Raw genomic sequence first — 14205 nt, forward strand, 5'->3', positions numbered from 1 at the left:
TAAAATTCTTAACAAAATTAAATATAATCGTCCTGTAATTTATACAATTTTTGCATTGATATATCCATTATATTTTTAAAATATTTTGTATGTAATATAGTATAGAGTTGGAGTCTTGTCACAGAAAATTCTACAGTGAATTTTAATCATGTCTAATGTGAATGTCTGGAAGGACATTTAAGAGTCCTGTGCATTTTAATTATAGGTTACTTAGCATTCCTGGGCTCCATTTTCTAAGGCAAAGTGATAACATTGAATTACTGAGACAACCAGAACTACCTCACTTCTTCCCACCTCTTCTTAGAATCATTAGACCAGAAAAAATAAAGAAGAAACAGTGGTTGCCTAAAGTTAACACAGTGTTGGCAGTAGTCTTCCATGAAAGATATCAGAATAGGAAGATAAAGCTTTACTGTAAAACAATGTCTTTATTGCCCATTTGCCTTCCTCCCCATGGAGTTTCTTGAAGCATTGGCATGTTATTTTGTTTATGGAGACAGTAGTTTCCTTTGTAGAGTTCTGTGCTAGGATCAAGCTGGTATCTGGTCCTAACTCCTCTGTCACTTATCAATAGGCCACCCAGATACTAACTTTCTTCCTGCCAAGATGTTCTAGTATCACCTAATCTGAAACTCCTACAGCTAGTTTCCCCAGGGAAGCCTTGCTTCTTGGTGTTGGATCCTTATGTTTCTAGTTGTTTCCTGGATCATGACCAGACATTACAATGTCTCCCTAGATCCTAAACTTACCCTTTAGATTGAAATCCTCTTTTAAACAATTGCTTCTGTGTCCTTTTTCTCAAAGATTAGGTTCAATGCCAGACCCCAACCCTCTCTACCTGCTAGTTAGCTCTAATTTATATCCTTGTCTAGTTTATTCATGTAATGTGGCCTAAGTGTATCAGTAATATAATCTAGAAGAAAAAACAGCCTACATGTCAAGCACAGTTACAAAAAATGCACTTTAAATGATCATTAATATATTTTATATAATAATTTCTAGAAGTTTTGAATTGTTTTATTATGAATTACATTGTATGATGACATTCACAGTTACAATGTGAGAAAAACTTTTCACATCATGTGAGCATCTACAATGAATTCTTAAAGAAAATATCCAAACCTTCCTTTAATCTTAAATTTCTTTTCAACTTAAAAGTGTTTCTTTATAAAAGTTAAACAAGTGTAAACTGTCATTACAAACTTTCAAGGATTCCTAAGAATTGGAGAGCATTATTTATTAAAAAGCATTGTGATGAATGTTTCATGGGTAAGTGACCTTATGCTGTGCACATAATATAAATTGAGAGTCTAATAGATTTTTTTTGTCATTTTCTAATATAGCTATAAAAGAAAGGTCAGATGATTCAGAGATGCTATCACTTATGAGGATGATCAAAATGTACCAACTCCATATAACTTTTGGAAGATTATAGGCCAAACCACTAGGCCACCATGACAACAGAGGGAGGACATTGCTTTTTCTACCTCTTCATTTGTAATCCAGAGTATGAAGTTTAGATAAACAATATTCAGGCAAATGTATAGCGTGGTATATAAATTCATCCTAAATTCAGATTTTAAGTTCCTCATCTCCTCTTTATTCAACAATATTTGTTAAGCTCTTAGTAAGCTGGCACTGCTCTTAGTGCTGAGACTGGATAAAGAAGAGTATATAAGATGGTCTTTGCTCAAATGACATATAGTTATTGGAGAGAATAGCATATAATGTAAAACAATAACAACAGCTCTAAAAATTAACAATACAATGAAAAATAAGGTCATAAAGTTTCAATGAATGGTCATAAAATTCCAAGGTTTTATTAAGATGTATTTGCCTATTTTTAAACTGAGAGAAACTGGAGTGATCTGATTTTATACAGGAGTATATCATCCAACTAAAATACCTTTTCCCCTTCCAGAAGGAATTCTTATTCTTATAAAAGAACATTTAAATTTTGTATCTGGTCCTCCAAAACAATTTATCAGCAAAGGTTGTTTTGAAGAAACAACAGAAAATTGTCAACACAGAGATTACTTTGAGTTATGATGCCATTGCCCATGTGCCAAGTCAAATCTGGAAATAAGCCATGTCAACAATAAAATTCAGCCCAAGGTACTGAGGATATGAGGCAACAAAGTCGGTAAATTGCAGGAATCTTTCACATGTCAGACACTAGTGGTAGAAACTCCAAAGGCTGGGTAGACTCAGAGTGTTATGTAAATTACAAGTTTTTTATATAATTGAAGAAATGTAAAACATCCAAAATTATATGCTTAATCTTAGTAAAAATCCATGTAGAAATCCACTTCAACTCCTTGTAAGAATCACCATTTTTCCACCTGATGTAACTTTTGCAGGCTCTGAATCTCAGGAGTGGACTTCCCTAGTAAATCTAAAGTTTCTTGTTGGCATTACTCCTAATCGAGACTGCCTCTCTGTTCAAGAAAGATAAAATATTTTAAACTAACCATCGACTCATAAATAGAAAAATGAAATGCTCTCTACACTTAAGTTTACTCCTACTAAAACCACAACAACACAAAGAAATGAAGTCAAAGACCAGTTTATTGGCAGTTCATTTATAAAGGGAGAAACAGGTGTCATGTTAGCAGTAGTTAATAATCCTTGTCCATATCATAAATTCAAAAACAGTGCATATTCTGCAGGTGTTTGAGGTGCTGACTCATAAGGGCTTTCAATTAACCTATATTACCATGAGAATTTCTGATTTAAACCTTAGTCAATTTTTTAAATCAATTAAATGACACTCATATTCAAACAACTACTTTAGAGTAATTATTAACAACTCAGTTTTTTTTAAAACTAGATAATACCTCTTGTTGGATAGAACATTTGCACATGAAATTTGAAGTGATGATAATCATTATCTAAAATAATAATATCAAGTTGAAACCAAAATAGTTCTGAGGAATTCGCTTGACTCCAATGAGCAACATTCTCCCAGGTACTGCTCCATTTCTCTTTTTTGCTTCATGAGTTTAGCTCAAAAATTTTTATTCATTAATTATCTCCACTTCCTCACCCAAATCAAGTGTTGGTGACTGACTATTACACTCTTTTTGAAGTCTTTTTGTTTGCCTTCTCTCGCTCTGGCTTGCTCCTGCTATTGGAAGTTGGCTACCATGTTGTGAGCTACACTGTGGAGAGTTATCGCTGAGAATGGCCTTTGACCAACAGTCCACGAATAATTAAAGCACTCAGTCCAACAATTCTCAGGAACTGAATCCTACCAACAACATATGAGTGTGCTTACTAGTGGATCCATACCATTTGAGTGTTGGGATGAGACTACAGTCCCACCTTGTGAAAGACACAGGACCCATTTAAGCCACATCTGGGTTCCTGTCTCACAGAAACCATAAGATAATAAACATATAACCTTTGCTCATTTTCTGGATGTCCTCACCATACTTCTACATTTTCTACAGAGGATTCTTTTCACAATATCATAATTTTCAGGTTGTCTTCCTAAGATTCATCTATTTTAATTCTCTGTGTTATCTTGTGATCCTCTGAACAGGTTGGTATTCTTCTTTAGGAAGCTAATCTCTATGGTCCGTTGAACTTTGTTTATTCAGATCTTGATTATTCATTCTTCTTTGTAATGGAAATTAGATGGAAGCCAGAGTTTTTCATAACCTAATGTTGGAAGTCCTATTTCATTGCTTTTGCCATAATCTATTCTCCAGAAGCAGATTCCACAGTTGAAGAGAAAGGATTTCACTGTAAATAGTAGGAGGTGAGGTTCATTGTGAACCATTTTAGATTTTACCTAGTACAATCTTCATCATATTAGTTTCAGATTTTTATTTTTAGAAATGAAATATCACACAGTTGAGGTCATCTACCTTCCCTATCCTCGTGCCATTTCTTTGCTTTCATTCTCCCTTTGTCCTGATAGGTTAAGCATTATAGTCAACTTGATACCTCACATTCATGTTTTTAAAATTGTACCACATATCCATATCCATAAGTAGTATATTTTATTTTGATTTTTAATCTTTTTACATGTGTAATATATATAGTATTCTATAACTTTCCTTGTTCACTAAACATTATCTTTTGAGGTATATTCATTTTGTTTCTTAAATATATACTTCATTCATTTTAACCATTTTAATTTTTTCAAAACATGAAAAATTACGATTTGTATATCCATTTTGCTTCTGATAAATATCTGAGTTGTCTCCATTTTTTGTTATTAAATATTTAATACAATGAACATATTTTTGTATTTCATTGTCTCCAGGTTTCATATACAAGAGTAGAATTGCTTTCCGAAATTTCTCTGCAAACTAGACTTTCAAACTTTTCAGAAAAATCTTAACTCTATCTTGGGGTACTTCTGTGAGCAGGAGTGGAATGACTTTCTATTCAGGTTTTGTTAGTTTTCTCATTTTTCACAAGAGCATGTCAAACCCAACTTTATTCTCTATTAAGGCTAAAGGGAATTACCTGACAAAAGCCATATGTCAGGGTCTTGAGAGAACAAACTCAAAGTCACATCTAGCCAAGATCTATCAAATTCTAGGATGAGAAAACAATAACTATGGAGGATTACTTAGGAAATACTCAGACTCTCCATTCTTCCTGATACTCTAAATATGGATTAAACCGAGTAGTGAAAGACTTAAGTTATATCAAACCAGTCCCCAGCCTGGAGACTTGCTACTCAAAGCATGATTCACCAACTAGCAGCATCAACATCACCTGGGAGCTTTTTATAAATGCAGATTATCTGGCCTTACTCCTGATCTATTGAAATGATATTTATTTTAACAAGGTTTTCAAGTGATTATATGCATATTAAAAACTAAGAAGCATAGTTTTAGATAATTACTTCTCATTTTGTGGTTGATGATTAGGTTTCATTTACCTTTTTTTATCAGCTTTTTTAAAGCTGATAAAACTCATTGTTATGTACACAATAAGAATAATGTTCAGGTCACTGGTCATTACACCAAATAACAAACTCTTAATGAGATCCTCCAAAAAAATTTGTCTGATCTTAGTGTCAGAAATAGCTATGCTTCTACTGACTAATTCACTTTTTAATATTTGAAACACCAGAAAATATGTAACTGGCCAGAGTTTATTTTTCCTTGACTGTTAATTACCCCAAATGGGGACTAGCTTATAGCAGGTATGTTGGCACTTACAGTAGACACGTTGAATTAGTCTTAAGCTTGGCTCCATTTTATGTTACAATTTTTGTTGTTTTCATCATTTTTATGTGCATGAATTCATATTTTCTAGTTGTATTTTATTTAGCATTGTGAGCCATGTTAATTTATACTTGGAACAAAAGAAAAAAGGAGCAGAATGCTAGTTAATACCAAATTTACCAAATATAAGAGTATCCTGTAGTTCTGACCACTCAATACATTCTGTTTTGTTGCCATTCAATACAATAATTATGCCTGACAAACACAAATCCCAACACATCTCTGTGTAATGACTGTGACATTAAAGTTAATATAATAGGAATCTTAAAAAGACTTTGCTTGTTTGTTTACTTTTTTAGTAATCTCTACACTCAAAATGGGGCTCAAACTCAAGACCCCAAGATCAAAAGTCACATGCTCTTCTGACTGAACCAGCCAGGCACCACAAGACTTTATTTTTTTTAAGATTTTATTTATTTATTTGACAGAGAGACAGCCAGCAAGAGAGGGAACACAAGCAGGGGGAGTGGGAGAGGAAGAAGCAGGCTCCCAGCGGAGGAGCCCGATGTGGGACTCGATCCCGGAATGCCGGGATCATGCCCTGAGCAGAAGGACTGTGCTACCCAAGCACCCCAAGACTTTATTTTTAAAGAGCAGTTTCAGATTTACAACACAACTTAGAGGAAGGTAGAGATTTCTCTTAAACCCTTCACCCCTACACATGCATGTCTTCCCCTATAAGCAATATTACTCACCAGAATGGTACTTTTTTTTAAACTAAAGATAAACATAATTTGACATATGATCACTCAAAACCCATCATTTACATTAGGGTCAACTCTTGGTGTTGTGGGTTTAAACAAATATTTAATGACCTATCCATCATTATGATATTCCAAGTATTTTCATGGCTCTAAAATCCTCTGTGCTCTGTCTATTCATCTCTTCCTCAATCGCCATCACTGGCACTAATCTTTTTATGTCTCCGTCATTTTTTCCCCCCAGAATGTTAAGTAGTTGGAATCATACAGTATGTTTCTTTTCAGATTGGCTTCTTTCACTTGGTAATATATATTTAAGGTTCCTCCATGCATTTTCATTGCTTAATCACCCATTTTTTTTTTAGTGCTGAATAATATTCCATTGTCTGGATATATCACAGTTTATTTATATATTCACCTCCTGAATGATATCTTGATTGTGTCCAACATTTGGCAATTATGAATATTTCTGCTATAAATATCCATGTGCAGGTTTTTTTGTAGACATAAATTTTTAATTCCTTTAGATAAATACCAAGATGTGCAATTCTTGGATCATATTGGTAAGAGTATGTTTAGTTTTGTAAGAAACCACCAAACTGTCTTTCAAAGTGGCTGTAAAATTTTGTATTCCTACCAGCAAAAAATGAGTGTTCTCCAGCATTCGGTATTTTCAGTTCTGGATTTTCGCCATTCTAATAGGTGTGTACCAGTATCTCATTTTAATTTTCATTTCCTGATGACAAGTGATGTGTTCCATCTTTTCATATGATTATTTGACATCTGTGTATCTTCTTTGGTGAAGTGCCTGTTAAGGTCTTTGGCTCATCTTTAAATGAGGTCATTTGTCGTCTTATGTTGAGTTTTAAGAGCTCTTTGTATATTTTGGATAATAGTCCTGTATCAGATGTGTCTTTTGCAAATATTTTCCCCCAGTCTGCGGCTTGTCTTCTAGTTCCCTTAATATTGTCTTTCACAGAACACATTATGGGAATTTTAAAATTAAACTATTTCAAAAAATAAAACATTTTTAAGGAGCTAATATTATGCTTAAATAAAATTTAAATACCAACTCTATGAGATGATGCTCACATAGCAACAACTGGCATAATCATGAGGCATGAATTTTCCTGTGCTTGGTGCAGCAACCTAGTATGATACTTCTAGGATATTTCCAAATAGTTTAGTTCTTACAAAATGTTTCTTTGAGTGTGTAGTCCTTCATCAAGCATAAATGAAATGTAACTCAGTGTATTGAACTTAAAATCAGTAGATACATGAATAAAAATTGCCTGCTTATTAGCAGTGTGACCTTGATAAAGATGCTTATCTGCTTCTGAGTTTCCATTTACAAAGAAGACAGGAAGAATATCCACTTCACATTTTTGTTGAGAGAATTATTGAGATAAGCTATACAAAAGAGCCTGAACAGACCCTGGTAATAATCAGTTGTTAGTGCTTTTCTCTGACAGTTAACTAACCTTCTTTATTACTCCAAAAAAACAGACATCTAGAAAATGTTGTTCAAACCTTAATAGCTATTCAGTAGTCCTTAATTACTGATGTCTTAGTGTTGGAAATCTACATCATTTATTTTCCACTCAGAAATAATGCTAAATGTACACTTTCTCAAGGACCTGGCAGCCATTCCTTTGAAATGCAATTGTCAAGACAAAAAGTCTCCCTAATTCCCAGTGTCTATAGGAGGATAAGAGACTAACTTCAATAAGCACAAGTTAATAAACTCACAGGGCTAAAGAAGAACAGAATATGCGATCTAAAAGTATGCCACTTCAGTATATTGACGATTTTGAAATGAAGTTACTTAAGAAACAGCTGATGTAAGAAGGCCACTCTAGCTCTCCTTCCTCCCCCTGCAGGCAGGAAACCAATTTCCCATGTAAAAAGCACCCTCTCTCTACCAGGAGGGTGGAAGTCATCCTTACCACCAGAAATAGGGAATTTAGGGCCAAGAAGACTGTATAGACAAACCTTGTTACTTCTTCATTAATCACTACCTCAAGCCCAAACCCATTTATCTTGCTAATTCTTCACAAATTCATTGCTTCCTTGTCTAAAAGGTATAAAAGCTACTTACTTTGTCCACTTCCTGTATGGATAAAATTAAATTTTATTTTCTCCTGTTATTCTGTGTTATGCCAATTTAATTATTAGACCAGCCAAAGAATATGGAAGGAAAGAAAGGAAAAAATTTTCTACCCTTACCTGCCCTAATCACATTGACCAACCTCTCCCTTAATGTCCTCCACTTTTCCAGATCTTAAAAACTCAAATCAAAAAATGGGCAGAAGATATGAACAGACACTTTTCCAATGAAGACATACAAATGGCTACCAGACACATGAGAAAATGTTCAAAATCATTAGCCATCAGGGAAATTCAAATCAAAACCACATTGTGATACCACCTTACACCAGTTAGAATGGCAAAAATTGACAAGGCAGGAAACAACAAATGTTGGAGAGGATGTGGAGAAAGGGGATCCCTCTTACACTGTTGGTGGGAATGCAAGTTGGTACAGCCACTCTGGAAAACAGTGTAGAGGTCCCTCAAAAAGTTAAAAATTGAGCTACCCTATGACCCAGCCATTGCACTACTGGGTATTTACCCCAAAGATACAGATGTAGTGAAGAGAAGGGCCATATGCACCCCAATGTTCATAGCAGCATTGTCCACAATAGCTAAACTGTGGAATGAGATGAGATGCCCTTCAAGAGATGACTGGATTAAGAAGTTGTGGTCCATATATACTATGTAATATTACTCAGCCATCAAAAAGAATGATTACTCAACATTTGCAGCAACATGGATGGGACTGGAGGAGACTATGCTAAGTGAAATAAGTCAAGCAGAGAAAGGCAATTATCATACAGTTTCACTCATTTATGGAACATAAGAAATAGGAAGATTGGTAGGAGAAGGAAGGGAAGAATGAAGGGGAGGTAAACAGAAGGGGGAATGAAGCATGAGAGACTATGGACTCTGGGGAAAAAACTGAGGGCTTCAGAGGGGAGGTGAGTGGGGGATTGGGATAGGCTGGTGATGGGTATTAAGGAGGGCACATGTTGCATGGTGCACTGGGTGTTATATGCAAATAATGGATCATGGAGCATTACATCAAAAACTAAAGATACACTGTATGGTGACTAACATAACATAGTAAAAAATTATTATAAAATAAAACAACTCTGTCACTTTCTGTTGTAAGGAAGTTAACTTTAACCTCTCTCCCCTTGATCCCTTGATCCTCTCTCCCCTTGCAAGCCTTGACCCCAATTACAATAGTCTTGAAAAAAGTGTTCATTTCATGTTTAACTTCAACAGGTGAAGTTTTTCTTTGACACTTACCATCTTGTTTGAAGGCATCTGAGGAATGATAAAGATTGATGGGGGAATAATAATGTTGAGCTGCTCCTCCCCAACTTGGTGAAGAAACACTCAGTGTTCCTAATAAAGGATTGCTGTATCGCGGTCTGGTCTTTGAACCAAAGAGGGATGAAGATGAACTCTTTTTAATTCTTAGCAAAGCAGCATATGAAGTAGGGAAATTAGGAAGAGCTCCAGAATATTCTGTAAATGAAAATAATAATAAAAAGTGAATTCCAAGTAGACTTTTACTTTTCCTGTGAAAATTATTTTTTCTGAAGACACTGTTAACTTCCCTTGGAGCTGCAACCAAATGCAAACTACAGAGATAGTGGCAAAATAAAATAATATAAAATAAAACATTACTTTTATATTTTAAAAATACTTTCTTTTTTTATAATAATTTTTTATTATATTACCTTAGTCACCATACAGTACATCCCTAGTTTTTGATGTAAAGTTCCATGATTCATTACTTGCGTATAATACCCAGGGCACCATGCAATACGTGCCCTCCTTAATACCCATCTCAGCCTATCCCATTCCCTCCCCCCCTCCCCTCTGAAGCCCTCAGTTTGTTGCACTACTGGGTATTTACCCCAAAGATACAGACGTAGTGAAGAGGAGGGCCATATGCACCCCAATGTTCATAGCAGCATTGTCCACAAAAAGCTAAATCATGGAAGATGAGATGCCCTTCAACAGATGACTGGATTAAGAAGATGTGGTCCATATATACAATGAAATATTACTCAGCCATAAAAAAGAATGATTTCACAACATTTGCAGCAACATGGACGGGACTGGAGGAGATAATGCTAAGCGAAATAAGTCAAGCAAAGAAAGACAATTATCATATGGTTTCTCTTATCTATGGAACGTAAGAGCTAGGAAGATCAGTAGGAGAAGAAAGGGAAGAAGAAAGGTGGGTAAACAGAAGGGGGAATGAACCTGGGAAATAAAAATACTTTCTGGAAATTCTGCTAGTTTCAATGTTGGGTTTCTGCAAGAGAGAGAAAAAGAGAAAAGTCATGAAAGAAGAAAGGAAAGAGGAGAAAAAGAAAGGAAAGGAAAAGAAGGAAGGAAGAAGAAAAAAAGAGAAAAAAGGAAGAAAGACATCCAAAAACTCAAGTCTTTATTTCCTTTGCAAGGAATATTTGGGAATTAAGTTCTTTTTTTGTTTGCCTTCTTATTAAAATATCCATTCACATACATTAGATCAGTTTCTTGTTTATTATTAAAAATAGGAAAAAGGGAAAAAATATACACATTCTCAGTTATATCCTTTAACTATAGATTGAATCTTCATGACTAAAATTTATCACTTAGTAAGAAATGTATCTAATGCAACATGTTATCTTGACTAGACTGTAAGTTATGCCCCATGTTCTTGAAAAGCAGTTAAATTCATAATGGAAAATAAACAATTTTGGACAAAACCTGTTTTGTAGATTTTGTTATATAATTTATATAACTTGATTTTAATTATTAAGTAGGGACACTGTTACAAAATTCCTACATTATTTGATTATTAAGAAATTTCTTGACCACATTTTGCTTTAATTCCCAAGGCTTTTCATTAGAAAAGATATATATATATATAGTGCCTGAAGGAGATTATATTAACTCTTTTATGTGTCCAGGAGTCAGGTTAGTGCGTAGATCAAATGTTTAAAAGTACAAACTAATTATTATGAAATCTAAAGAACAACTAGGAATTGGAATTTTTTTCTATGTCAAATCTCAATTGAATTTGACAATTTCCTGATGTTGGAAATATTTTTAAAAATCACACATTTTTGTTGAGGGTATCTGACATTTGAATTTAATGGATGTTAATTTAACAAAAAAATTATTTATCATTGTGAATAAGCTTTCTCATATTGAAAATTATTTAGAATCATTGTACTGCCTCAGATATTTTTGAATGCAAGAAGCATTTCTGTGATTTGAAAATAGCACTTTAGTAGGTGTTAAACATTGAATTAAGGGTAACATTTTCTGTTTTGTGAAACTGTAATATGATTTCTCTGAAACTTGAAAAAGTATGTTTTTAGATGTTCAATTTAGATGTTCTCCACATTTAAATTGAGTATGATATGTATAATCCAAGCCTATCAGGAGCTGTTAAGAGATTCATGTCCTTTAGTCCTTGTATTCAACTACAAGTATGGTGAAGGTGGATCAATTTTAACTGAAAATAGCTAACCTCTCCTGGGAAAACTATATGAGAATAGATTATGGGTAGACATAAAATCTCCATTAAAACCTGGAATTAAATGCAAGTTTTGGCACCTAGAGGTGTAAGGAATTGAAAAGAGAATGAGTTTTCCTTTAAAGTAATTTGTAGTTGTGTTCTCTGAACCTATTCATTTCTTAGTGTAGTCTGTTGCTTTGTGTTTTAGCTGCTCGTCCTGCTCATATAAAAAGAAAAGAAAAAAAGAGCTGTACCATGCTAGTGTAAAAATTAAAATGGAGTATGAGAATGTGGTTTATAGTTTTTAAACCTAGAGAAGGATAATCAGTGGAAACTAGAAGGGCCATAATAAGACTCAAAAAAGCCAGGATTATCATTGAGGTTGTGTTTCATATATGTATATATGATTATTATATATACTACTTGCTAATATATATTAACAAAATACATACTAAGTGCTACAGTAATTGGCTTATAGCACTCTGTACAAACAGAGATGAGCCAAATGCTAATTTGGCTATGTGCTCCACACCAGGGCTTCATTTGTTATGTAAACAGTTGCATCTGTTGCAGGGGAGATTTCTTTTTTTCTTTTCTTCTTTTTTTATTATATTATGTTAGTCAATATACAGTACATCCTTGGTTTCTGATGTAAAGTTCAATGATTCATTAGTTGTGTATAACACCCAGTGCACCATGCAATACGTGCCCTCCTTACTAACCATCACCAGTCTATCCCATTCTCCCACCCCCCTCCCATTTGAAGCCCTCAGTTTGTTTCTCAGAGTCCATAGTCTCTCATGCTTGATTCCCCCTTCTGATTACCCCCCATTTCTTTATCCCTTTCTTCCCCTACCGATCATCCTAGTTCTTATGTTTCATAGATGAGAGAAATCATATGATAATTGTCTTTCTCTGCTTGACTTATTTCACTTAGCATTATCTCCTCCAGTGCCGTCCATGTTGCAGCAAATGTTGAGAACTCGTTCTTTCTGATAGCTGAGTAATATTCCATTGTATATATGGACCACAACTTCTTAATCCAGTCATCTGTTGAAGGGCATCTTGGTTCCTTTAACGATTTAGCTTTGTGGACAATGCTGCTATGAATATTGGGGTGCATATGGCCCTTCTCTTCACCACGTCTGTATCTTTGGGGTAAATACCCAGTAGTGCAATGACTGAGTCATAGGGTAGCTCCATTTATAACTTTTTAAGGGACCTCCACACTGTTTTCCAGAGTGGCTGTACCAACTTGCATTCCCACCAACAATGTAGGAGGGATCCCCTTTCCACACATCCTCTCCAGCAATTGTTGTTTCTTGCCTTGTCAATTTTCGTCCTTCTAACTGGCGTAAGTTGGTATCTTAGTGTGGTTTTGATTTGAATTTCCCTGATGGCTAATGATTTTGAAAATTTTTTCATGTGTCTGTTAGCCATTTGTATGTCTTCATTGGAAAAGTGTCTGTTCATATCTTCTGCCCATTTTATGATTTCTTTGTTTCTCACGTATTGAGTTTGAGAAGTTCTTTGTAGATCTTGGATAGCAGTCTTTATCTGTAGCATCATTTGCAAATATATTCTCCCATTCCGTGGGCTGCCTCTTAGTTTTTTTGACTGTTTCCTTGCCTGTGCAGAAGCTTTTTATCTTGATGAAGTCCCACAAGTTCATATTGTATTTTGTTTCTCTTGCCTTTGGAGATGTGTCATGAAAAATGCTGCTTTGGCCAATGTCGTAGAGGTTGCTGTCTATGTTTTCCTCTAGGGTTTTGATGGATTCCTGTCTCACATCGAGGTCTTTCATCCCTTTGGAGTTTATCTTTGTGTATAGTGTGAGAGAGTGGTCAAGTTTCATTCTTTGCATGTAGCTGTCCAATTTTCCCAGCACCATTTATTGAAGAGACTGTATTTTTTCCACCGGATATTTTTTCCTGCTTTATCAAAGATTAGTTGCCCAAAGAGCCAAGGGTCCATTTCTGGGTTCTCTATTCTGTTTCATTGGTCTAAGTGTCTGTTTTTGTGCCAGTACCATGCTGTCTTCGTGATAGCAGCTTTGTAGTACAGCTCGAAATCTGGCATTGTGATGTCCCCAACTTTGTTTTTCCTTTGCAACAGTTCCTTGGCGATTCGGGGCCTTTTCTGGTTCCATACAAATTTAAGGACTATTTGTTCCAGCTCTTTGAAAAATGTCATCGGTGTTTTGATCAGGATAGCATTGAAAGTGTAGATTGCTCTGGGTAGCATGGACATTTTAACTATGTTAAGTCTTCCAATCCAGGAGAATGGAATATTTTTCCATCTTTTTGTTTCTTCCTCAATGTCTTTCAAGAGTGATTTATAGTTTCTAGAATATAGGTCCTTTACGTCTCTGGTTAAGTTAATTCCAAGGTAACGTATGGTTTTTGTTGCTATTGTAAATGGGATGGATTCCCTAATTTCTCTGTCTTCAGTCTCATTATTCGTGCATAGAAATGCAACTGATTTCTGAGCATTGATTTTGTATCCCGCCACATTACTGAATTGCTCTATAACTTCTAACAGTTTGGGAGTGGATTCTTTTGGGTTTTCCATATAGAGTATCATGCCATCTGTGAAGGGAAACAGTTTGACTTCTTCTTTTCAATTTGGATACCTTTTATCCCTTTTTGTTGTCTGATTGCTGTTGCAAGGA

At 34.9% G+C, this 14205-nt stretch overlaps 1 protein-coding gene across 5 annotated transcripts in view; it reads right to left on the reverse strand.

Annotated features, from left to right (window-relative positions):
- Nucleotides 1–14205, reverse strand: part of CNTN5 (contactin 5) — a 1325220-nt gene that overhangs the window by 555866 nt on the left and 755149 nt on the right. For 4 of the 5 annotated variants that reach the window (XM_045790825.2, XM_045790823.2, XM_045790824.2 and 1 more), the window contains one exon: nucleotides 9320–9541. The exons of the other annotated variant lie outside the window; for it this stretch is intronic. In XM_045790825.2, the coding sequence (XP_045646781.1) occupies nucleotides 9320–9541 (222 nt within the window). The remainder of the gene's footprint in view (nucleotides 1–9319; nucleotides 9542–14205) is intronic. 5 annotated transcript variants of the gene reach the window in all.

The sequence above is a fragment of the Ursus americanus genome, chromosome 16 (genome assembly GCF_024610735.1).
Source record: "Ursus americanus isolate L20-20 chromosome 16, mUrsAme1.1.p, whole genome shotgun sequence".
Taxonomy (NCBI): domain Eukaryota; kingdom Metazoa; phylum Chordata; class Mammalia; order Carnivora; family Ursidae; genus Ursus; species Ursus americanus.